Source organism: Thalassophryne amazonica, chromosome 23 (genome assembly GCF_902500255.1).
Source record: "Thalassophryne amazonica chromosome 23, fThaAma1.1, whole genome shotgun sequence".
In the NCBI taxonomy this organism is placed as follows: Eukaryota; Metazoa; Chordata; class Actinopteri; order Batrachoidiformes; family Batrachoididae; genus Thalassophryne; species Thalassophryne amazonica.
This window is the reverse complement of record NC_047125.1, coordinates 126,600-152,902: the sequence shown is the minus strand read 5'-3', so window position 1 is coordinate 152,902 and position 26,303 is coordinate 126,600. Positions and strand designations below refer to the sequence as shown.

General features: G+C 48.6%; 1 protein-coding gene across 6 annotated transcripts in view; it reads left to right on the top strand.

The window, feature by feature from the left end:
- Positions 1-26,303, top strand: part of focad (focadhesin) — a 69,333-nt gene that overhangs the window by 15,283 nt on the left and 27,747 nt on the right. For 4 of the 6 annotated variants that reach the window (XM_034164335.1, XM_034164336.1, XM_034164334.1 and 1 more), the window contains exons 5-21: positions 623-721; positions 8,372-8,473; positions 9,040-9,256; positions 9,699-9,908; positions 10,001-10,088; positions 10,745-10,938; positions 11,026-11,286; positions 15,137-15,241; positions 15,334-15,435; positions 15,516-15,643; positions 16,319-16,445; positions 17,624-17,758; positions 18,026-18,076; positions 20,336-20,464; positions 24,177-24,291; positions 24,673-24,861; positions 26,182-26,303. In XM_034164335.1, the coding sequence (XP_034020226.1) occupies positions 623-721; positions 8,372-8,473; positions 9,040-9,256; positions 9,699-9,908; positions 10,001-10,088; positions 10,745-10,938; positions 11,026-11,286; positions 15,137-15,241; positions 15,334-15,435; positions 15,516-15,643; positions 16,319-16,445; positions 17,624-17,758; positions 18,026-18,076; positions 20,336-20,464; positions 24,177-24,291; positions 24,673-24,861; positions 26,182-26,303 (2,374 nt within the window). The remainder of the gene's footprint in view (positions 1-622; positions 722-8,371; positions 8,474-9,039; positions 9,257-9,698; positions 9,909-10,000; positions 10,089-10,744; positions 10,939-11,025; positions 11,287-15,136; positions 15,242-15,333; positions 15,436-15,515; positions 15,644-16,318; positions 16,446-17,623; positions 17,759-18,025; positions 18,077-20,335; positions 20,465-24,176; positions 24,292-24,672; positions 24,862-26,181) is intronic. The other 2 variants (XM_034164340.1, XM_034164338.1) reach the window with 1 other exon arrangement.

Below are 26,303 nucleotides of genomic sequence, written 5' to 3'. Positions count from 1 at the left end.
TGACGTGGAGGGATATAGTCTGATGTAGAGGGATATAGTCTGAAGTGAAGGGGATATAATCTGACGTGGAGGATATAGTCTGAAGTGAAGGGGATATAGTCTGAAGTGGAGGTGGGATAGTCTGAAGTGGAGGGATATAGTCTGAAGTGGAGGGATATAGTCTGACGTAGAGGGATATAGTCTGAAGTGGAGGTGGGATAGTCTGAAGTGGAGGGATATAGTCTGAAGTGGAGGTGGGATAGTCTGAAGTGGAGGGATATAGTCTGATGTATAGGGATATAGTCTGAAGTGGAGGTGGTATAGTCTGAAGTGGAGGGATATAGTCTGACGTAGAGGGATATAGTCTGACGTGGAGGTGGGATAGTCTGAAGTGGAGGGATGTAGTCTGAAGTGGAGGGATATAGTCTGAAGTGGAGGGATATAGTCTGAAGTGGAGGGATATAGTCTGAAGTGGAGGGATATAGTCTGACGTAGAGGGATATAGTCTGAAGTGGAGGTGGGATAGTCTGAAGTGGAGGTGGGATAGTCTGACGTAGAGGGATATAGTCTGAAGTAGAGGTGGTATTTTGTGAGAGTCGTCTTTGTTTGTTTGAGTCCTTGTTGAATTTCTGTCTTTGATCAGAAATGTTCAGGGGCTGCTGAAGGTCACTGGCCGGCTGCTGCAGATGCAGGTGGAGCAGCGAGACAGAAAGACCCGCTTCACGTGTCCGTACTCCATCAGGTGTGTCCCATAAGTGACAGTCAACATAACATTATGCTCATTATGTATTCAGTGTAGTTTCTGATCACTCATCTTTGATCCTGATCTATCATCTTTGATTCTGATCTCTGACCTTTCTTTCTGATCACCCATCTTCAATCCTAATCCCTGATCAATGTATGCAGTGTGTGTCTTTGATCCTGATTTCTGAACAATGTTTTGAGTCACTCTCACCTGCCTTCAATTTTGACCCATTATCTCTTTCTGATCACTCATGTTTGATCCTAATTTTCAATCTTTGTTTCTTGTCACCTGTCTTTGATCCTGATCTCTGATCTTTGTTTCTGATCACTTATCATTGATCCTGATCTCTCATCTTTGATTCTGATCTCTGACCTTTCTTTCTGATCACCCATCTTCAATCCTAATCCCTGATCAATGTATGTATGTGTGTGTGTGTCTTTGATCTTGATTTCTGAACCATGTTTTTGAGTCACTCTCACCTGCCTTCAGTTTTGACCCATGATCTCTTTCTGATCACTCATCTTTAATCCTAATTTTCTATCTTTGTTTCTTGTCACCTGTCTTTGATCCTGATCCCTGATCTTTGTTTCTGATCACTTATCTTTCGCCCTGAGCGCTGATCTCTGTTTCTGATCACTTATCTTCGATCCTGAACCATGATATTTGTTTCTGATCACTTATCTTGATCCTGGTTTCTGAGCCATGTTTCCCATCACCTGTCTTTGATCCTGATCCTTGACCTTTGTTTATGATCACTTATCTTCTATCCTGATCTCTGATCTGAATGTGTGGAGAGTTTTGAATCAAAAAATGCAATGATGGCGATGTCCCTGTCCTGCTGGACACCTTAAGATGTGTTTGCAGGAGGATCGGTACAAATAACACCTGAAACGCTTCATCACTCAAAACGTCTTTAAGTGAGAAGGTGGCAACAGGAAGTCCTCAATGCTGGAGTGTCTGTCCCAACTCTGCTTGGACACTAGAGGTGGTGCAGTCTGAGTTGTAGGGTAAAGTCCAAACAGAGTGAGTGTCCCAGTTCTGTTTGGACGGCCTGAAAGGCCTTCCGTTTATGTTTAGTGATTTTTTTGTGTGTTTTGTGTGTGTGAGATTTGTTAGTACAGATGATCCGGTTCAGTCCTGAGTCCCCTCCTCCTTCAGACCCACCCCTCTGTCGGGATCCCGGGGCCTCCTCCTTAATCACATGCAGACAGCAGCTTTGTCTTCTTTTTTTTTTTCTTGCCCCCCTTCTTTCCTTTTCTCCTCCTTTTTTATTTATTCCTCTTTTATCCTGTCTTGCGCCTCATTTCTGTCCCCACTTTATTCCCGCAGTCTTCTCCTGTCCTTTGTCCCCTTCCTTCTTGTTCCGTCCTGCATTCCGCGTGTCGCCTGCGTCTGTCTGGTGGCCTCACCCTCCCTGGTGTGAAGATGAATGCCACGCGGGCAGCAGGGTGGCGTTGTTAGCCTGGCAGTCTGGGCCTGCCATTGGCTGCTGCCGCTGGCACTGCTGGGTGACTGTAAATGCGGCGGGATTAATGGAGGATGCACACTGGCGCCCATTGTTGACCGTCTGCTCGCCACTGCCCCGTGACATCTGCCGCCGGATCAGAGGATCGGGCCATTTCAGAGCACTGTCCGGCACGCCGGCTGATGGCTCACGTGACTGTCGTTGGCACCCCCTGCAGGGTTTCCCACATGCACGCCGACTGTCTGAATGCACGACGTGACGTTGTGTAAAATGACTTTAAATATTTTGGTCAGAATCTTGTTGTATGTGTCAGCGTTCGGTAATCAGAGCACCTGATTGGTGGATTGTCAGCCACAGCTGAGAGACAAGCCGCCGTGTCGTCTCCACGTGGTGTTCTAGATGAACTGTGACAGATTTATGTCTTATAGCTGTGGACATTTTATGAAGAAGACCAGATCAGGGAAGATTTTGATGGTCAGCTCAGTTTACTGACATCCAGTCACTGGTCGGGGTGCCATGCTCCTCCCCTCGCCCTCAGCCTTGGTCACACACCTCATGTGTACTGTGGTGCTGCTGGGGCAGTAGGGGCGGGGACTCTTGGATTGTTGTTGTTTTGTAGTCCTGCTTTTGCCCTGTTCTTCTCCAGAGTGAGGAACAGCAGGCTGCTGGATGGTTGGGGGTGGTGGGGCGGGGGGCCGCTGGGCTGCATGGGTTGTCTTCCACACCAATGGAGGTGATTTCTAGAGAAGCCCTCCCATTTACTGTGGGGCAGGAACCTCAACCCAGAGGGACATGGTGGTGGTGGTGTTTGCTCCAGTGGTGGCGGTTGCAGGTGGGACAGTGGTCTACTTACTGTGTAGGGTTCTGGGACTTGTCTGTTGGTAGGTCTTTTCCACATCATCAGATGGGAATATTTTCTTATGCATGTGGGTCCTACGACCCGACACAAAGCAGCACTTAGTGCGAGTATAATTTCTAGTCTCTATCCAACACTTGCATCTTCCATCTTTAAATAACAAAAACACTTATCTAAAAATGAGATATGAATTTCTTAAACTTGGTTTGAAAATGAAGATGCAGCCTGTTTGCTAATCCGTCTGTAATGTAGGTAACCACATACGAGGTCTGTGAGAAAAGTATTGTGCCTTTTTATTTTTTTCAAAAACTATATGGATTTGATTCATATGCTTTTACGTCAGCCAAGCTTGAACCTTCGTGCGCATGCGTGAGTTTTTCCACGCCTGTCGGTTGCGTCATTTGCCAGTGGGCAGGCTTTGAGTGAGCACTGCTCCACCCCTCTTGTCGTTGTTTCATTGCAAGGAAATGGTGGAATGATTTGGGCTTTTTTTCCATCAGAATTTTTTCAGAAACTGTTAGAGACTGGCAGCTGGAAACCATTCGGAAAATTTATCTGGCTTTTGGTGAAAATTTTACGGGCTTCACAGAGAATAAGGAGTGTTACTACAGCTTTAAGGACGACCCACAATGGCGCACGGCGCGCCACGCTCCGAGCCGCCATCGGCTCCGACATGCCTATCTCGGCTTTCAGTGCTTACCAGCCCAGTGAGTATAAGAGAAATTGTGGAGAGCTGGGCATGTCCCAACTTGTCCCCTGGCACTCCGAAACGGAGGTGTTCCTTTGTCTTGCTCGATCAGCGAATCGGTCCTGACGCGCGAAGCCTCCGCGACAAAATCTCTTGTTAAAAGTGAAATCTGCCGGAAAATGGCTGATGTCCAGCTCTTGTGATAACCAGAGAAATTGCTCACGACGGTCCCGGCTCCACACAGCCATCCGTTTAGAAATGATCTGGTGGTTTCTGCCTCTCGATGGTGGCTCGGAGCGCGGCGCTCCGTGCGCCATTGTGGGGCGTCCTTAAAGCTGTAGTAACACTCCTTATTCTCTGTGAAGCCTGTAAAATTTTCACCGAAAGCCAGATAAATTTTTCAAATGGTTTCCAGCTGCCTGTCTCTAACAGTTTCTGAAAAAATTCTGATGGAAAAAAAGCCCAAATCATTCCGCCATTTCCTGACAATGAAAATCCAACGAGGGGGCTGGACCACTCCTCCCACAAGGCGTGCTCACAGGCAAATGATGCAACAGACAAGCGTGGAAAAACTCATGCATGCGCACGAAGGTTCAAGCTTGGCTGACGTAAAAACATATGAATCAAATCCATATAGTTTTTGAAAAAAATAAAAAGGTACGATACTTTTCTCACAGACCTCGTATTCCAACCTTATAACAGAAGAGGAAAGCTCATCCCATCTGTGCCAAAGTCCAATTAAAAACAAGCTGAACAGTTTTTAGCTTACCTTAAAAAGTAAAGCAGCTGAAAGGTCTTGGTACGTGACATCAACCATAGAGTTTCTGAAGAGCAGGTTTGAAGCTTAAACCTGACTCCACCAAATTCCTAGCCAACTTATAAATGGGTAAGGACGTGTCAAGTGAAGTCTGAACACGTTGTCTTTGTTTTACGTTCATTGTCTTTTCTAATCGTTGTTGACTCAGGTTTATATTTGCACTGAAAGCCTGAACCTTACCTTTACGTGTTACAGTGACAATAAAGAATCTGTATATTCTTCAGTCACAGATCACTCCTGCCACTTTTCTCCACCCACTCCACCCTGCCTGCACTCTCTTCTTCACCTCTCTACCACACTCTCCATTAATTTGGACAGGTGACCCCAAGTATTAACTCTTTGTGGCCTTCTCTAGATGTCTCCATCAGTACTCTCAGAGCAAACATTGCATCTGTAGTGCTCTTTCTTGGCATGAAACCATATTGCTGCTCACAGATCTTAACCTGTTGTCTAATCCTAGTTTCTATTCCTCGTTCCCAAAACTTCATGCTGTGGCTGACCAACTTTATGTCTCTGTAGTTACTGCAGCTCTGCACGTTATGGCTAATTAGTGCTAATGGTGTTATCATATAAATGAAGTCTCCTTCTTGTTACTTAGGCATGTCAGCCATAATTGGCAGGTTTTCTTCTTTTATTTTGTTCTGGAAAACCAATCACTGTATTCACTCAGCTCTTCATATTCACTTTAAACTGGCGGCTTTAACATTAATTAGCATAAAAGCTGCCAGGTGACCTCCAGTCCTGTTTGTTTTTATTTGTCCTGTTTTATCACATGTAATTGGAACTGAACAACTGGAGGTTCCTTATCAGAACAGCTACTCACTAGAGTTGCTCACTGCTGGTGCTCACCAGAGGTGGTCATTGGCCACGTTATGGAGCCGCTCACTGAAGACGCTATGTGGAGCCGCTCACTGCGGCCGCTATATAGAACCGCTCACTGAAGACGCAAATGTGAGATGCTCACTGTGGCCGCTCACTGGGGCCACCCACTGTGGCTGCTCACTGGGACCACCCACTGTGGCCGCTCACTGGGGCCACCCACTGTGGCCACTCACTGGGGCCACCCACTGTGGCCGCTCACTTGGGCCTCCCACTGTGGCCGCTCACTGGGGCCACCCACCGGAGACGCTCACTGTGGCCGCTCACCGGAGCCGCTCACTGTGGCCGCCCACCATGGCCGCTCACTGTGGCCGCCCACTGGAGCCACTCACTGTGGCCGCTCACTGGGGCCACCCACTGTGGTGCTCACTGGAGTTTCTCAGAACCAGACATGGCTGCCTAAAAATCAAGTCAGTTTTCCACCAGTGTAGTAACATTTGTCTGATACCTGATACACAAAATAACTATGGATATCATCACATCCACAGTGAATATTTTTTAAATCTGGCCGATATAACAAATAGTATCAAATTCACGATCTTCTCTTAATAAAGCTCCACATTGATGTTTGATGTTTCATTTGCACTTTGTTTTTAGTACAAATTATTTCTATTTCAGCAGACTTATGAACAGATGGTGGAAATGTTCTTGTGCCTGTTGCTGACATTAGCGGGAAGTAAAGGTTAAACTAAAGGTTAGCATGTAGCTGTTTGGAGTAAAATCAGCTGTTTGTTTGCTGCATCTGTTTGAGATCCGTTGCGGCGGCTTTTACATGCACGTGGTCTGACTCAGCCGTGAACTTGGAGTTGAACAAAAAGGAGGAAAGTTGCCAACGTGACTTCCTGCCTCCTCCTCCTGTCCAGCAGCGGCAGGCGATGAGATGGCGCACAGGTTCTGATGGAAGGGAGCCACGCTGAAGGATGTGGGCGGGGCAGAGATTCCCAGGCAGATTACTCGCCACGAACGTTGGGAAGGGCGAGTGTGTGTGTGTGGCGCAGAGATGTGTGACTTCCTTCCACCCTGACTGCTTAAGTACGTGGTGACTGATGGAGCGTGCGGGCGCACACACACACATGCGCGCGCGTTGTTGTCCCGACCTTTGCCCTCTCTGTGGGCCAGAGCCTTGAACAATGCACACAGTCTTCACCTTGGATTTGATCCCAGTGTTTGGTCTGGAATGAATGTGTTTACTGTTGTTGGGGCTCAGCGGCCAGGACAGATAACCAACAAACCAAACCCGACCCCTGGGGGGCAGGAGGGGGCTGGACAGGTACAGGATGAACCAGACCCGACCCCTGGGGGGCGGGAAGGGGCCAGACAGGTACAGGACGAACCAGACCCGACCCCTGGGGGGTGAGAGGGAGCGGACAGGTACAGGACGAACCAGACCCGACCCCTGGGGGGCGGGCAGGGGACAGACAGGTACAGGACGAATCAGACCCGACCCCTGAGGGGTGAGAGGGAGCGGACAGGTACAGGACGAACCAGACCCGACCCCTGGGGGGTGGGAGGGGCAGACAGGTACAGGACGAACCAAACCCGATCCCTGGGGGGTGGGAGGGGGCGGACAGGTTCAGGACGAACCAGACCCAACCCCTGGGGGGCGGGAAGGGGCCGGACAGGTACAGGATGAACCAGACCCGACCCCTGAGGGGTGAGAGGGGGCGGACAGGTACAGGACGAACCAGACCCAACCCCTGGGGAGTGGGAGGGGGCGGACAGGTACAGGACGAACCAGACCCAACCCCTGGGGAGTGGGAGGGGGCGGACAGGTACAGGACGAACCAGACCTGACCCCTGGGGGGTGGGAGGGGGCAGACAGGTACAGGACGAACCAGACCCAACCCCTGGGGAGTGGGAGGGGGCGGACAGGTACAGGACGAACCAGACCTGACCCCTGGGGGGTGGGAGGGGACAGACAGGTACAGGACGAATCAGACCCGACCCCTGAGGGGTGAGAGGGAGCGGACAGGTACAGGACGAACCAGACCCGACCCCTGGGGGGTGGGAGGGGCAGACAGGTACAGGACGAACCAAACCCGATCCCTGGGGGGTGGGAGGGGGCGGACAGGTTCAGGACGAACCAGACCCAACCCCTGGGGGGGCGGAAAGGGGCCGGACAGGTACAGGATGAACCAGACCCGACCCCTGAGGGGTGAGAGGGGGCGGACAGGTACAGGACGAACCAGACCCAACCCCTGGGGAGTGGGAGGGGGCGGACAGGTACAGGACGAACCAGACCTGACCCCTGGGGGGTGGGAGGGGGCAGACAGGTACAGGACGAACCAGACCCATACAGTTATGATGACATCAATCAGAAAATAAAGAAAAATTTAAGTTGAATTTCTTTGGTAATTTATTTTTGGAAATGTAAAAAAAAAAAAAAAAAAAAAAATCCTGTATAAACAGTGTTTTTCCAAGTACCAACAAATGTTATCAATATTGGAGGGGATAGGGGGCGCTGTGTTATTTTTCTATGCAGTGTTGTCTCTCTCTGTGATGTTTTGTATACTGCTGCTGTTGCTGTTGTTTCTTCTTCTGTTTTGGAGTGTGAATCACACCCGTACACTGCCATCCTGTGGCTATAGGTGGTAATGCAGTGTTTTTTTTTTCATGCATTAGTTTCTTCAGAATATAATTCACAGGACCTCTCAAAGTAGTAATAAAAATATGACACTTATACCCAGAAAAACATGGTCCTCCAGGGACTGTTGTATATTTTAAAAAGAAGACAGTTACTATTATTTATTTATTTTTTACTGTCTGGTTATGATAAATGATCTCATTTGTGGCAGTTGTATTTTCAAAGAAAACTCACCTGAAAGACCTGTTGTGTGATTTTAATGGTGGCATTAAGATGATTCCAGAATGTGGCACATGAAAAGGCCAAAACTACTCAGTGGGTCACGGGAGCTGTGGTGTGATTCTGGTCTTTGTTCCAGGACCAACCCTCATCCATATATCACGGCCCTGGAGAACCGTGTGGACTGCTGGCCAGCTTTGCTGCTCGAGATCGACAACTTCATTCATCAGGTTGCAGACAGGTGAGTGGAGGGGTGGAACTCTATCATCCAGGTAGGGTGGAACTCTATCATCCGGGGGAGGGGGTGGAACTCTATCATCCGGGGGAGGGGGTGGAACTCTATCATACAGGTGTGGGGGTGGGGGGGTGGGGTGGAACTCTGTCATCCAAGTGGTGTGGAACTCTATCATCCAGGGGAGGGGGTGGAACTCTGTCATCCAGGTGGGGTGGAACTCTGTCATCCAGGTGGGGTGGAACTCTGTCATCCAGGTGGGGTGGAACTCTATCATCCAGGTGGGGTGGAACTCTGTCATCCAGGTGGGGTGGAACTCTATCATCCAGGTGGGGTGGAACTCTGTCATCCAGGTGGGGTGGAACTCTGTCATCCAGGTGGGGTGGAACTCCGCTCTTCCCGCCGGTGGGGTGGAACTCCATTCTTTCTGTTGGTGGGGTGGAACGCAGCTCTTCAAGGGGCTTGTTCAGATCCTGTCAGACTGAAAATCACTTAAGGTCCTTGTGTAAGGTCTTTGTTTATCTGGGTTGAGCTCTGGTGGTTTGGGTTTCTGTGTGTGTACTGTCTGAATGCAGGATGGACGAGGCCTACATCGACATGCTGGAACCCTTCCTGCGTTACCTGTACTGTGACCCTCAGAGGCGACCTCAGCACGCCTTGTTCCGCCTCAGTCTCCTTGGCGTGCTGCTGCACATTCGCCAGGGTGCCGATTGTCAGCAGCAGAAGGTTTCAGTGTCTCCGGTGTCGGATCATCTTCTTCGCTGCCTCTGCCGGCTGGTTCCACACATGCAGGTAACACGGCGCTGTCAGAAGATGAGTGTGTGGAACTGTCCACGAGGGTTTCGATATTATGACCAGTACAGCGTAAGTAGATTAAAACATTCAGAATTTTAATGACAGGAACACGTCTGGTTTCCATTCTGGTCATCATTGAGGACTACTCATAGATCCTCAGTTTTACTAGCTGACACAGTTACATCCCGCCTTTAGATGGCACTGTTTTGTTGCTCACTGTGGATGCTGTAGTGTCATGGGACTGGACACGCCCCCTACTAGCCACCATGCCTTTCATTGTTTTTGGTAACTGTCCTTCAGGATGAACCATAGTTCACTTTGGTTCACTGTGGGGTGTCTCAGCTGCACCACAGTGCCCTCTGGTGGTGGTTCTGTGTTTTTTGCGTGGGTGGGAGGCTGCACACAGTTTATGCAGATGTCGTCCTTTTTGTGCTGACAGGTTGACAGCGTGGAGGAGGTTCTGGAGCTGAGCGGGTTTGTCGACGCCTTGCTCGGGGGCCTCGTGACAACCTCTGGGGCGCGCTGGAGGACTGAGAGAGTCCAGCTCGCTCTCCAGCTGCTCTGCGTCTGCCAGCGCTGCCTGAAGCTGAACGCAGACTGCCGACCGCTGCTGCGTTCGATCCAGCAGCTTCTGCCCACCTACCCACAGGTTTGGGATTCACCTTCTAATCTGGGCTGAGCTGATGGTGATTCATCTCACATCCAGGACATAAGTACATGCCCAAAAACTGTTGTCTTCAGGATCTGCCGGAGGCGGAGCTGTTGATGGGCGTGGCTTCTCTTCTCCTGGAAGCTCCTGCAGATCAGCAGACCGGCCTGCTCAATCTGGGTACGTAAAACAGCAATAATTTACAACATGCAAATTCCGGTGTCCCTGAAAAAAAAAGCTAAAAAAGCTAAATGTTAGACGTTGGGACAGACAATAATGAACAACTAATTTAAGTTAATGATAACAGATGAGCTTTAAGTCTCAGAGTCAAACTGTCAGTCAAACATGATAAGTCCTCCTGACCTGCTGACTTCTTTTTCACCTTTAGAACACAAAGTAAGCATGCATTTTGAGAAGGTAGAGCACAGGTAGGAACATAAGGCTTCATGGGATCTGACAAATACAATGGCATCTCACTATTCAGTGTCCACTGAGGCTGGATCAGAGGTGTGATTGGGCACATCATGTGGCGCCACCATCCTGCTTGGCCCGCGGACGATATGTGTCAGGGAATAAAACATGGCACGAATCAGATGTGTCTCTGCATCAGCCATTAAAGATTCTTTGCAAAATGACATCAGGTCCAAGAACTTTTTCAGTTTTGTTCTAATTTCGTAATCAGGACTAAAGAGTGATGTGCACCCTGATTCACGCACTTCCCTTCAATTCTTGTCGTGCATTCAGACAAGTTTAAAACTTGTCTTACATGATTTGCATCCTGATGGGTCACATGGGATCAAAGTGTTTTTCTGCCCTCCTCTCTCACCTTTATGCAGCACTGACTTTGGTCCCTGAGCAGGCAGACCTTGTACCCTGGTTAAGTCCAGTCTTGGTCCTTCCTGTGGTCCAACTCCTGACCTGTGCAGGCCTTACGGAGGCGGTGGCGGACCGTCAGACGCACAGCGTGAACCAGAGCTTGACTGAGAGTCTGCTCCGTCGCATCAGCGGACCCACAGCGGCTCGCCCACAGGTAACGTCCACCGCATTCATCATTAGCAAGATCCGGGGAGTCGAACCTCCTCTTAATGCATCCTTTCTTCTGATGTGTTCCCTTCAGGCTGCTCCGGTATTGGCTCTACCACTCACTTCCTGGTATAGTGAGTTGAGCGCGGCTCTGTCTACGCTGCAGAAGGTGTCGGACGACCCAGCGGCTGCTTGTGATTGGTTGCTGTCAGTTAGCTCCGCCCTGTTGACCAGCCAGCGCCTGCCTTCTTTCATCACCCTCATTGTGACCCATCTCCTGCTCACAGGGCAGGAAGACGTCTGCCGGCTCGCTTTGACGATGACCCAGTCCATCGCTGCAGCCGACCCCTGTCAGGTAGATAATCCACGAGGCTCAGCTAAAGACCAGTTCAGTGCACCTCAGAGTCCCACCTCAATCTACTCTGATACAGTTTTGAGAAACGTGTGGTATCTGCGCCTCTACCACACTGTGAACCAGATCAACTGATTCACCCAAATCCTCTGCAGGAGGATTCCGACCTCATTAAAGGTCTCTGAGAATTCTCCTGGTTGATCCCACACTACTAGTAGATCCAGTTTCTGGAAGTTGATTGTTGCATTTAAACTGACCAGATTTACTTCCTTGCGGACTCGTATCACATCTGCACGCGTATAGCCGTTGTCTTGACAATCCTTCGGTGGTGAGGCAGATTGTCTCTTGAGAGATTTCTGAACGGAATGGTGGAATTCTCCATCCAAGACTGATCCAGAAATCCCTATGCATAGGTTTGTTTAATGTGGGAATGTTGCTGCACGCCGACAAACACGCAGTCCTTGAGAGATCCGTAGCCTGTTCCGGTTTTCAATTACTTACAAGTCTCCATCATATCAGTGAGGTTTTAAAAGTCAGTTTGGAAACAGGATCGAGGTGACGGCCCATAAGTGGGAGGAGTCGTAACCCTATGACCGCTGACATTATACAAAATTAAAGCCCTGGTTCTTTAGTTCCTGTGCCCTTAACCAGAGCACAACTGATAAAATCAACCAACACGAGTCTTCCTTTTTCAAGATATTTTAATATGAAAACTTAGAGAAAGTCTTAGGTGTCATGATGTCAGTTGTCCAGCAGAGGGTGCTTTGGCTGCATTGTTTTCACTGCGGTGCTGCAGTGTTGAAAATGATCTATACAATGTTTAGATGTTTACAGTGCAGAACAGGTGTGAATGCCTCGTTTCTCAGCTGTTGCTGTTAGGGGTCGCCACAGCAGATCAATCGTTTCCACCTCACCCTGTCCTCTGTATCTTCCTCTGTCTCTCCAACCACCTGCATGTCCTCCCTCAGCACATCCATGAACCTCCTCTTTGGTCTCCCTCTTCTCCTCCTGCCTGGTGGCTCCATCCTCAGCATCCTTCTCCCTATATACCCTGGGTCGCTCCTCTGCACATGTCCAAACCATCTCGGTGTCGCCTCTCTGACTTTGTCTACAAACTGTCCCACCTGAGATGTCCCTCTGATATGTTCATTCCTAATCTTGTCCATCGTCACTCCCAAAGAGAATCTCAACATCTTCAGCTCTGCGTACTGTCTTTTTGTTAGTGCCACTGTCTCTAAACCGTCCAACATAGCTGGTCTCACTACTGTCTTGTAAACTTTCTCCTTCACTCTTGCTGATATTCTTCGGTCACAAATCACTCCTGCCACCTTTCTCCACCCACTCCACCCTGCCTGCACTCTCTTCTTCACCTCTCTACCACACTCTCCATTACTTTGAACAGTTGACCCCAAATATTTAAACTCATCTACTTTCACCACTTCTACTCCTTGTAACTGCACTATTCCACTGGGCTCCCTCTCATTCACACACATGGACTCAGTCTTGCTTCTACTGACTTTCATTCCCCTTCTCTCCAAAGCATATCTCCACCTCTCCAGACTAGACTCAACTTGCTCTCTACTCTCACTACAGATCACAGTGTCATCTACAAACATCATAGTCCATGGGGACTCCTGTCTGATCTCATCTGTCAACCTGTCCATCACCACTGCAAACAGGAAAGGACTCAGAGCTGATCCTTGGTGTAATCCCACCTCCACCTTGAATGAGTCTGTCATTCTGACTGCGCATCTCACCGCTGTCACACTATTCTTGTACATGTCCTGCACTACCCTAACATACTTCTCTGCCACTCCAGACTTCCTCATACAATACCACAACTCTTCTCTTGGCACCCTATCATAAGCTTTTTCTAAGTCCACAAACACACAATGTAACTCTTTCTGTCCTTCTCTGTACTTCTCCAACAGTATTCTCAGAGCAAGCATTGCATCTGTAGTGCTCTTTCTCAGCATGAAACCATATTGCTGCTCACAGATCTTCACCTGTTTTCTAAGCCTAGCTTCTGCTACTTTTTCCCATAACTTCATGCTGTGGCTGATCAGCTTTTTGCCTCTGTAGTTACTGCAGCTCTGCACATCACCCTTGTTCTTGAAAATAGGAACCAGCACACTTCGTCTCCACTCCTCAGGCATCCTCTCACTTTCCAAGATTTTATTAAACAGTCTGGTTAGAAACTCCACTGCCATCTCTCCTAGACATTTCCATGCCTCCACTGGAATGTCATCTGGACCAACTGCCTTTCCACTCTTCATCCTCTACATAGCAGCCCTCACTTCATCCTTAAGGCCCTGTCACACCTTGGTGATTTAGCCAACTGTATTAAAAAATGTTGGCATAAGTCCAATACGTTAAGGGTAAGTTTTTTTTAATAAGTTAAGAGCATGTTGAAACACGCTGAAGCTCGTTGATGTTTGTCCTGATCAGCTGAGCTCCTCAAAAAATTTTAGGCATGCTGAAAATTTTCAACGCATGCCAGCATGTGACTCATATGTCCCACACATGCTGGACATAAGTTGTAGGTACGTTATGTGATTGTTGACACACGGAGTAAATCTGACCTGTTCATTTCAGTCCAATTCACAGACATGAATCCACATAAAGCTCCTGATATTTGAAAATGACCTCTGAAAATACTTTAATTTGTGGCTGGAAACGTGGCGTTTTAAAGCAAGTCCCTTTGTGGTTTTTCTGCTCCAGGTGCATTTCTCAGTTGGTGTTGCGCTTTGAACACACAAAAGCGCTGTGATGATTTAATCGTTTAAAGCGCCGTCGCTGTGGTGTGCTGTTTAAACATTTAAGTGTCGTGGCTGTCGGTGATCACCACACAACGATCACACAGCACTGCATTCAAATCACACCTGATCGCGGTTGACTGGCGCTTTAAAAGTTTAAATCATCATGTTCCAGGTCTGTGATGACCTGATCAGCGGTTGATCAGACCTGATCAAGTCCACTGATCTGGAAGCAGCCGGCGCATGTTAAATTACTCTGTTTCTGACATCGTGCAGTACCAACCAGAACCACTGGGTGGAAACAGGGCTGTCGGCAGATGCTGGTTATTTGTCAGGGTGTGACAGCTGCATTAACTTATTAGACGTACACCAGCATGCGCCAGAGTTTTTAATATGGCAGGCATACGCAGGCTAAATCATCAAGGTGTGACAGGGCCTTTACTAATCTTTTGCAATTCCTGATTTTTTTCTCCACATCATCCAGGGTTTTCTTGCTCTCATTTCTTCATTCATCAGATCCTCAGAATATTCCCTCCACCTTCTTAACACACTCTCCTCACTTGTCAGCACATTACCATCTGTATGCTTTACCACTCTAACCTGGTGCACATCCTTTCCAGCTCTGTCTCTTTGTCTGGCCAGTTGGTTCCTGTTCAGTTTCTTGTACAGCTCGCTAAGTGTCTTTTCCTTAACTTTTGTCACTTCTTCTCTCCTGATGCCTCATCTCCTTGTACTCCTATCTACTTCTTCATCTCTCTGACTATCCCAGTTCTTTTTCACCAGCCTCTTTCTCCTTATGCTTTCCTGGACATCTTTGTTCCACCACCAAGTCTCCTTGTCTTCCTTCCACTATCCAGATGTCCCACCGAGTACCTTCCTGTCTGTCTCCCTCACCAGATCTGCAGTACTTTTCCATTTGTCCAAAATCACTTCCCCTCCATCCAGTGCTTTTCTCACCTGGTCACTGAATTTCACACAACAGTCTTCCTCCTTCAGCTTCCACCATCTGATCTTTTGTTTATAATCTGGTCACAGTTAGTTTCAGAGAAATCTGAGCATCTTGACAGATGTCTGTGTTTGGGTGAATTTGTCTGCAGGTTCCCTCCCTCCTTCTTGTTCTGGTCTTCAAACTGGGGAAGGAAAAGAATCCGGTCCTGGCTCACGCTGTGATAGGCTGCCTGCCAAACCTGGCGACCCATAAGGTAACGGTGACCTCTGACGTCTTTGTTTGTAGTTTAGAATTTCTGGTGCGCCCTGTGTCCATTAACATGTGGCATGTGATCGGGTGTCCCAGCTGTGTGTCCCAGTGGTTCTGCAGACACTTCACCTGCTGGCTAGCACCCCCGAGCTGCGACCTGTGGTGATGCGCTTGATGACGACCTTCTGGAAGAAACAGGTCTTCATCTGAACCAATAACAATTAGAAAAGGTCGGCCTGGTGTTAAGATGTTGTGTGATTTTATTTTGGCGGGCACAGGCTCGAGTTTATCCAGACCTGCAGCGTCTGCTGGCTCAACCGGACTGCGGCGTAACGTTGGGGAGGGAAAGTCGCTGGGAGCAGATTCTGGCTCGTGCCGCCTGCATCAGAGACATCTGCCGACAGAGGTCAGCCATCAAATACACACTCTGGACCTTAGTAAGTAGATTAGACAGATTAGACTGATCCCTTGGGAAGACTTCCTCAGGGAAATTAAGGTTCCAGCAGCATTGTATAGCAGCACACAGGGTAAGAAGCACACAGAGTATAAAAAGTGAATGTAAAAAACAATTTGTAAAATGTAAATACAAATACTACTGGTCCTCTCCTTCCCATCCTCTGTCTTCCTGTTACTCCTCCTCCTCCTGAGTGAGGAGTAGTACCGTCTGATGGCCTGAGGGACAAAGGGCGTTTTCAGTCTGTTGGTCCTGCACTTGGTCCTGCACTTCCTGTCGGCGTGTTCCGAGTGTCCTGAGTCCAGAGTGCATCTGATTGCTACAAATCACGGGAAACGCCTCGAGTAGTTTGTGCTGCTGAGAAGTTTAGCCTGACTCGGGGACCCTGACGTTACAGAGTCCGGCACTGCCCACGTGACGGTTTCCAAATGAAGTCCACGCTGACTTTGTTTCCCGGCTTCCTTCACTTGATTTACTGAAATATTGCCCCACAATTTTTTAAAAAAGCGCATTGACTGTTGATTGATTTTGACGTGCAGAATGTTATGTGTTCTATCTCTCAGTACTGTTCTATAGTGTGTGTCGCAGTGTTCACAGGATGTTTGTTTGTTTGTTTGTTTGTTTCAGGCCGTACCAGCACGGAGGCGACATGTTAGCTGCTATCACACAAACTCTGGACCACTGCTCCGGACCCGAGCTGGCAACTCCAGCCGCGCTCGTGCTGCAGGGACTGCAGGAGCTGTGTCGGGCCGAGGTCTCTCTCACACACACACACTCGTATGCTGACGTGCCCCTTCACATACCAGTAGAATAGAAATGTTTGAGATTGTAGCACAGAGACGAACTGTGTGAACTTTCTGAAGCAGTTTGACAGGAATGACGCGTCTTTAACGAACTCTCCTCAGTGCCGCAGAATTTGTACAAAAAAGCCAAACCGTGCAGAAAAGAACGAGATTATTAATGACAGCGTTTTTCACGTTGCAGGTTTTAACCGTTTGCTCAGTCAGCACACATCCACAAACTGATGTGAAAATAAAGAATAGAAACAGATTCTGTGCCTCACTCACAAAACCACCAATAAAGTGTGTTTAGGTAAAATGTCTCTGAAGGTGGATTTTGGCACCAGGAGTTTGTGTTGGCAAACATTTTTGAAATGATGGTGACATGAAGGTTCTTCCTTCCAGCCAAGTGCTTCAACAAAAGCTTCAGTCGTTGAAGCCCCATTTAACAGCTTGTTAGAGACTGCTGACCTCTATTGGTCAAATCATGTATAACACATTGAACATCACATGATGCTGGAGGCCACATAGCAAAGGTTCTGTGGACATGTGATGGATGGATTGATGGATGGATGGATGGATGGATGGATGGATTGATTGATTCCAAACCCAAAGTGTTTGTATTTGTTGAGAATTTCATTTTTTACAATTAAAGATAAGTGTTGAAGTACCATTGGAGCTCACTTCTTTCTTTTTTGCAGGGGGAGGGGGGTCACTGATTGTCACCAAACCTAGTATATGCATTACATAAAGGGACCCCAAGAACCCCTTGAATTTTGGGCTCAGAAGGTCAAAGGTCAAGGTCACTGGAGTTATTTTGTAAAAATATTGTGAGTGCAATAACTTTTTTTAACTTCCCTATTGTCACCAAGCTTTGTATATGTAGTACATGTGGTGACCCCAAGCAGGCTTTTGTTCTGGGGCTCAGAAGGTCAAAGGTCAAGGTTACTGGCACTCACTTTGTAAGAGCCTTCTGCAGAACAGTGTCACTTGTCAGTACTAAACTTTGGGTCACTGTGGACGGCGTGCAGACTGTCCACTTGTTTTTCAGGAGACAAGGTGGACGATTGTCCCACTTGTAAACGCTGAATGTGGCGGCGTGTCAGTGATCTCAGAGGTCTGGGGTTTGAGACTGACGAGGCTTTCTTTTTAGGTTGTGGACATCATTTCGACATGGAGGAGTCTGGGCCCTCAGCTGAGATGTGATTCGCGGCTGCTGGTGATCCAAGCTGTGGCGGAGCTTCTGGCTCTGGTTCCACAGCTGACGGTCCAGTCGGAGCAATACGAGGTACCTGATCTCCAGCCGAGTGGTGCGTTTGAGGTCCTGTGGGATCTTTGAAGACTCTGTCAGGTTAAATTGGGGAAACAGTCCAAGTCTTTGCATAAAATCTGGTTTTAAAATAAAAATCAGACGTTTCAGTTTTTAGCATCTGACTCAGTGGATTTGGATTTGATCATTGGCTCTATTTTTCCATCAGTCAGCATTTGTAGCTTGACTTTTAAAAATTGCACTTTTTTTAATCTTAGTTTTCTTTTATGTTTCTCCACCCTTCAGAAACTGAAAGAGGAGGTGGTCAGCTTTCTCTGGAATTACGCAACGAGCAAGGTGTGGTCATCACCTGAGAAACACACCTCACGATCATCACCCGAGAAACGCACCTCACGATCATCACCAGAGAAACGCACCTCACGATCATCACCCGAGAAACGCACCTCACGATCATCACCCGAGAAACGCACCTCACGATCATCACCCGAGAAACGCACCTCACGATCATCACCCGAGAAACGCACCTCACGATCATCACCCGAGAAACGCACCTCACGATCATCACCCGAGAAACGCACCTCACGATCATAAGTGACTGCATGACTTCATAAGGTCATCCCAGGCGTCTCTGGATCTCAAAGGTCAAAGACCCTGTGACGTCATTGTCACCTCTAAGATAGTTGCTTAACCCTGAAATTTTGTTGAATAAGTAAGTCCTGTATAGTGGAGCCCTGTTTGGGGCTATATTCTTCGTCCCACTCCCGCTTCTGACTATTCCCGCCCGCTCCCACAATGAGTGTGTCCAGTCCCAGCCGCACCCACAAAACACTGAGCGCACACTGAGAGCAATAGAGAAGCATTGATTTTGTGTATTCTCCCGTCCCGCGGGAGAAAACGCACCATTTCGACTCTTAATAAAGAAATCACGACTCTTGAGGGTAATCGTCGCCCTTGTGGTTAATCACGACTCTTGCGGGTAATCGTCGCCCTTGCGGTTAATCACAACTCTTGCGGGTAATCGTCACCCTTGCGGTTAATCACGACTCTTGAGGGTAATCGTCGCCCTTGTGGTTAATTATGACTCTTGCGGGTAATCGTCGCCCTTGTGGTTAATTATGACTCTTGCGGGTAATCGTCGCCCTTGTGGTTAATTACGACTGTTGCGGGTAATCGTCACCCTTGTGGTTAATTATGACTCTTGCGGGTAATCGTCGCCCTTGTGGTTAATTATGACTCTTGCGGGTAATCGTCACCCTTGTGGTTAATTATGACTCTTGCGGGTAATCGTCGCCCTTGTGGTTAATCACGACTCTTGAGGGTAATCGTCGCCCTTGTGGTTAATCACGACTCTTGAGGGTAATCGTCGCCCTTGTGGTTAATTATGACTCTTGCGGGTAATCGTCGCCCTTGTGGTTAATTATGACTCTTGCGGGTAATCGTCGCCCTTGTGGTTAATTATGACTCTTGCGGGTAATCGTCGCCCTTGTGGTTAATTACGACTCTTGCGGGTAATCGTCACCCTTGTGGTTAATTATGACTCTTGCGGGTAATCGTCGCCCTTGTGGTTAATTATGACTCTTGCGGGTAATCGTCGCCCTTGTGGTTAATTATGACTCTTGCGGGTAATCGTCGCCCTTGTGGTTAATTATGACTCTTGCGGGTAATCGTCGCCCTTGTGGTTAATTATGACTCTTGCGGGTAATCGTCACCCTTGCGGTTAATCACGACTCTTGCGGGTAATCGTCGCCCTTGTGGTTAATTACGACTCTTGAGGGTAATCGTCGCCCTTGTGGTTAATTACGACTCTTGCGGGTAATCGTCACCCTTGTGGTTAATTATGACTCTTGCGGGTAATCGTCGCCCTTGCGGTTAATCACGACTCTTGAGGGTAATCGTCGCCCTTGCGGTTAATCACGACTCTTGAGGGTAATCGTCGCCCTTGTGGTTAATTACGACTCTTGCGGGTAATCGTCACCCTTGTGGTTAATTATGACTCTTGCGGGTAATCGTCGCCCTTGTGGTTAATCACGACTCTTGAGGGTAATCGTCGCCCTTGTGGTTAATCACGACTCTTGCGGGTAATCGTCACCCTTGTGGTTAATTATGACTCTTGCGGGTAATCGTCGCCCTTGCGGGTAATCGTCGCCCTTGCGGTTAATCACGACTCTTGCGGGTAATCGTCGCCCCTGCGGTTAATCACGACTCTTGAGGGTAATCGTCGCCCTTGCGGTTAATCATGACTCTTGTGGTTAATCACAGCTCTTGCGGATAATCGTCACCTTTGCAGTTAATCACGACCCTGATTTATAGTTGTAGACCTCTCTGTTGGTTGCTGTCATTGCAGCCAATCAGTGCATTTGCGGCTAATTGCAGAGAACGTGTCCATTCACAGCGAATGTGGGTGGATGATCTGGTCATTGTGGTTAATAATGGTGTAACTCCAGCAGTAGGTATCTTTCTACACACCTTGGAAACACGTGAATCGTCTTAAATCTTGTAGTCATATTTCTCAAAAGCCTTAAGACCCGAGCCTTGTAAACCTGTTTGTTGTTTGTGTTCTAACTTTGAGATATTTGTGTTTGTTTCCTGTAACAGGATCCAGAGGTGTCCAGCTGCGGTTTCAGAGCTTTGGCTCATTTCCCTGAAGTGGTCCATACGACGTCTGTCCTTCCTGAGGCCGTAAGACTTCGTCCCACGCATTCAGCTCATGTCTTACTGTCTGAGGTTTGTGTGTCCATAACACAGCCCTTAAACAGTCACCCAGGCCGTTCTGTCCTTAGCGCGGCCCGTAAACAGTCACCTAGGCCGTTCTGTCCTTAACGCGGCCCGTAAACAGTCACCTAGGCCGTTCTGTCCTTAACGCAGCCCGTAAACAGTCACCCAGGCTCTTCTGTCCTTAATGCAGAATGTAAACAGTCACCCAGGCTCTTCTGTCCTTAATGCAGAATGTAAACAGTCACCCAGGCCGTTCTGTCCTTAATGCAGAATGTAAACAGTCACCCAGGCCGTTCTGTCCTTAATGCAGAATGTAAACAGTCACCCAGGCTGTGCTGTCCTTAATGCAGAATGTAAACAGTCACCCAGGCTGTGCTGTCCTTAATGCAGAATGTAAACAGTCACCCAGGCTGTGCTGTCCTTAATGCAGAATGTAAACAGTCACCCAGGCCGTTCTGTCCTTAATGCAGAATGTAAACAGTCATCCAAGCCGTTCTGTCCTCAGGGCGGCCCGTAAAGTCATCCAAGCCGTTCTGTCCTTAATGCAGCATGTAAACAGTCACCTAGGCCGTTTTGTCCTTAACGCAGCCCGTAAACAGTCACCCAGGCCGTTTTGTCCTTAACGCAGCCCGTAAACAGTCACCCAGGCCGTTCTGTCCTTAACATGGCCCGTAAACAGTCACCCAGACCATTCTGTCCTTAACACGGCCCGTAAACAGTTACCCAGGCCATTCTGTCCTTAATGCAGAATGTAAACAGTCACCCAGGCCGTTCTGTCCTTAATGCAGAATGTAAACAGTCACCCAGGCCGTTCTGTCCTTAATGCAGAATGTAAACAGTCACCCAGGCCGTTCTGTCCTTAATGCAGAATGTAAACAGTCACCCAGGCCGTTCTGTCCTTAATGCAGAATGTAAACAGTCACCCAGGCCATTCTGTCCTTAATGCAGAATGTAAACAGTCACCCAGGCCGTGCTGTCCTTAATGCAGAATGTAAACAGTCACCCAGGCCGTGCTGTCCTTAATGCAGAATGTAAACAGTCACCCAGGCCGTTCTGTCCTTAATGCAGAATGTAAACAGTCACCCAGGCCGTTCTGTCCTTAATGCAGAATGTAAACAGTCATCCAAGCCGTTCTGTCCTCAGGGCGGCCCGTAAAGTCATCCAAGCCGTTCTGTCCTTAATGCAGCATGTAAACAGTCACCTAGGCTGTTTTGTCCTTAACGCAGCCCGTAAACAGTCACCCAGGCCGTTCTGTCCTTAACGCAGCCCGTAAACAGTCACCCAGGCCGTTTTGTCCTTAACGCAGCCCGTAAACAGTCACCCAGGCCGTTCTGTCCTTAACGCAGCCCGTAAACAGTCACCCAGGCCGTTCTGTCCTTAATGCAGAATGTAAACAGTCACCCAGGTCGTTCTGTCCTTAATGCAGAATGTAAACAGTCATCCAAGCCGTTCTGTCCTCAGGGCGGCCCGTAAAGTCATCCAAGCCGTTCTGTCCTTAATGCAGCATGTAAACAGTCACCTAGGCTGTTTTGTCCTTAACGCAGCCCGTAAACAGTCACCCAGGCCGTTCTGTCCTTAACGCAGCCCGTAAACAGTCACCCAGGCCGTTTTGTCCTTAACGCAGCCCGTAAACAGTCACCCAGGCCGTTCTGTCCTTAACGCAGCCCGTAAACAGTCACCCAGGCCGTTCTGTCCTTAATGCAGAATGTAAACAGTCACCCAGGCCGTTCTGTCCTTAATGCAGAATGTAAACAGTCATCCAAGCCGTTCTGTCCTCAGGGCGGCCCGTAAAGTCATCCAAGCCGTTCTGTCCTTAATGCAGCATGTAAACAGTCACCTAGGCTGTTTTGTCCTTAACGCAGCCCGTAAACAGTCACCCAGGCCGTTCTGTCCTTAACGCAGCCCGTAAACAGTCACCCAGGCCGTTTTGTCCTTAACGCAGCCCGTAAACAGTCACCCAGGCCGTTTTGTCCTTAACGCAGCCTGTAAACAGTCACCCAGGCCGTTCTGTCCTTAACGCAGCCCGTAAACAGTCACCCAGGCCGTTCTGTCCTTAACGCAGCCCGTAAACAGTCACCCAGGCCGTTCTGTCCTTAACGCAGCCCGTAAACAGTCACCCAGGCCGTTCTGTCCTTAACGCAGCCCGTAAACAGTCACCTAGGCCGTTTTGTCCTTAACGCAGCCCGTAAACAGTCACCCAGGCCGTTTTGTCCTTAACGCAGCCCGTAAACAGTCACCCAGGCCGTTTTGTCCTTAACATGGCCTGTAAAACAGTCACCCAGGACATTCTGTCCTTAACATGGCCCGTAAACAGTTACCCAGGCCGTTCTGTCCTTAATGCAGAATGTAAACATTCACCCAGGCCGTTCTGTCCTTAATGCAGAATGTAAACAGTCACCCAGGCCGTTCTGTCCTTAACGCAGCCCGTAAACAGTCACCCAGGCCGTTCTGTCCTTAGCGCGGCTTGTAAACAGTCATCTAAGCCGTTCTGTCCTCAGGGCGGCCCGTAAAGTCACCCAGGCCGTTCTGTCCTTAGCGTGGCCTGTAAACAGTCACCCAGGCCGTTCTGTCCTTAATGCAGAATGTAAACAGTCACCCAGGCCGTTCTGTCCTTAACGCAGCCCGTAAACAGTCACCCAGGCCATTCTGTCCTTAGCGCGGCTTGTAAACAGTCATCTAAGCCGTTCTGTCCTCAGGGCGGCCCGTAAAGTCACCCAGGCCGTTCTGTCCTTAACGCGGCCCGTAAACAGCCACCCAGGCTGTTCTGTCCTTAACGTGACCCGTAAACAGCCACCCTGGTCGTTCTGTCCATCGCACAGTCGGTAAGCAGTCACCCAGGCTGTTCTATCTGTAACACAGCCGGTAAGCAGTCATCCAGTCCCTTCTGTTCCTGCCGTCTGTGCAGATGAAATTGTTTTTGTCCTCACAATTATAATTTTTCACTTTTAGATTTTGGAAGTCGTGCTGTTCAACAAATATCACGTCAGACTGATTGGTGCGCTGCCACTGCATGCACGTCTGTGTCTAAATCCACAATACCGCGCAATGCTTTCGATTGTTATCTTCTTTTCTTGAGATGTTAAAAGTCCAAACGACCTCTGGATGCCACAGCACGTGCTCGTTGCCTTCAACTTTAATCAGGATTATTTACTCTGTAGTTTGGATAAAGTTATTCATGGATACCCTGAAACGAAGCAGGTCTAAGAGGTCAGGTAGCATATGTGGGTGTGTCATTGGCCTCTCCAGCTGTTGGTGTCCTCAGCACCTACAGACTGGATTATGTTCAGCAAAACTCACCACGTGGCCAAAATGATGATGCCTCACAATGTGAGTGACAATTCTCCTCCGAGTCTCATAGTGTCCACCCCATTTGACACAAAGCCATTCCAGGGGAACCCAAAGATCCTCTGAAGGGACCCTGTGTAACAGTATATCTTCCCCCCTGGATATCTCTCACGCAAACCAGAGACATCCTGTTGTCACCTTAAGTCACTGGTTAGCTTTAGTTGTAGCTGAAATTCCCTTCAAATTTCAAGCAGTACTCCACATCTGAGTCTCCATATGTAACCCAGGGATCCTCCGAAAAAAGAACAAGTACCAAAGACGTCCTGCCTCTGCCTTAAGTCGCTGGTTAGAGTCCAGGTCTGGCACCAGTTGAGGCTGTGTTGGAATCACGTAGGTTGTTCTGTTGTTGCTTCCTATCACTTTGTCTGGTGTTTAGGCTCGACCACCTTCTAAGGTTCCTGACAATGAAGAAGAGGAGGACAAAGATCTGTCCATCCCAGGTTCTTCTTATGTGAAGCTGATGGTTCTCACCACTGGCTCTGTTCTTCCAGGTAAAGTCCACCAACTCTGCAAGCATGTGCATCACTTTAATACCCCAAGCAGGAAGTTGTTTTTTTTACCCTAAAGAGCTGGTTTTAGTGTTTCCAACCTGGTTGGACTCCTCCCCCACCATCACATTATGATTTAGGGTTCCAGTCGAAGGCCATGCCCGTGTCTCTACGGTTCACTGACTCCTGGGGTCTGCGGGAAATAACTGGTGGGATGTTGGGAGACGGTGCTTGTGACGCAATCTTTATGAGTCAATGATGATGTAAGATGGTCAAACCCGGACATCTGGAACAAAGTGCAGCCTGGCGCCTTTGATGACATCTGAAGCACTTTTTTTATTGTAGCCATTTTGCTAATGTTCATTCGTTTGTTTGCTTGTTTAGCTTTCGAGCTCTTCTTGACGTCACTGGTGAAGCAGGAGATGAGCCAGATGCCTCGGGGGGTCTACTTCTCGGCCCTGCGAGGGGTGACGCTGCGTTCCGACCAGGGGAAAACGATGGCAGGAATCCCATCATTCATGTTGAAGACCTACGAGAAGAACAACCAGCCCGGCCTGAAACCTGGACTAGCAGGTGGACAAGACCTTCCACAAAGTACCTTTGAGTGACCTCTGAATTAACCAGAAAGGTTGACTCATATTTGACTCATATCCGTTTGAACCATTGTTCCTTGGTGTTCTTGTTTGCTGTGTTTGTTTTTGTTGTAATTTCCTGTGCTGGTTACTCATGTAGATGAGTGGGTTCGTCCACTCTAGCCCCTTTCTGTCAGAAGTAACTGGGCTCACCTTTGTACTCACTGAAATGGACGGTGGTGAACTTCGATTGCCTGCGTAATATCCTATTGACAGTGCCTGCCGCCTGCTGAACACTTGTGTTCTCATTGGTGTGCTCCGCCCACCAGCGCCTGCTTTCCCATCTGCGTCAGCTAATAAGTTAATCCAGCCACCACGAGGAGAAACATGGTGGCCACTATGTGGCCAAATGCAGGATGAAATGCACATCAGTATGTCAAAATAAAACCAGAACTAAAGAATAGAATGGGAATACCAAACCCTATCATCTGTACTGCAAATTAGTGATGCCAGACTTGATGTCTTTTTAATACCGTTGTTCCAGAGTCTGTATCAAAAGGAAGACCCCAGAGGATGAGCTGAATGAGGCCAACTGTTTGGTAGTAATGGATGGGCCTGCCATTGGATGGGTTGGGTGGTAGATGGCCTTTGGTCGGTCTGGATCATCCGCTGGGTAGCTGTTGGTCTTGGTGGTACAGGTGGTTGGGAGATGTTCTCCCTATGGCTCTGATGCATGGGCCTCAGCCTCAGGAAGTCGATGGAGCTCACAGGCATTGCATTGTCTTGATCCAGTGGTTGGTCTCAGGTGAGGCATTGGCCCACCTTGTCTGTGGGTTTTGGTTACTGTCTGGAGGTGGTCTGGTTCCCCTCCATTGTTTTCAAAGGCCTCTTTTGCTCAAGCATCAGGGATGGTCTAGTGCACATACACAGACAAGAGTAGGAAATCACAGTAGTCCAGGGTGTGTCCTTGGACATCATTGGGGACAGTGCTGATCACTACAGGGTCCTCAAGTCATCTGCAATAGTTCACTTTTCTGTTTGACTCAAAAGAACCTTCCAAAATGCCTGAATGCACCTGAATCCATTGAGCAGTTCTGTCCTAGCACACATTCCACAAGTATATGTTAGTCACGCGGATGCCCGGCTTTCTCAGCTGGCTGATTCCTGACTCGATGCCCGATGTCCGTGGCACATAGAAACAGGTATCCTCAACATGTACACACCACCGTCCTCAGTGCTGATATTAAACCGTGTGTGTGTGTGTGTGTGTGTGTGTGTGTGTGTGTGTGTGTGTGTGTGTGTGTGTGTGTGTGTGTGTCAGCCGGCCTGTTGCTGTGTTACGACCTTCCTGTGCAGACTGACCGTAACGGCCGGCCCATGGAGCGGTTCATGGTTAGCCGCAGCCACGGTTTCCAGCAGACTCTGACCGGCCTGATTCACGAG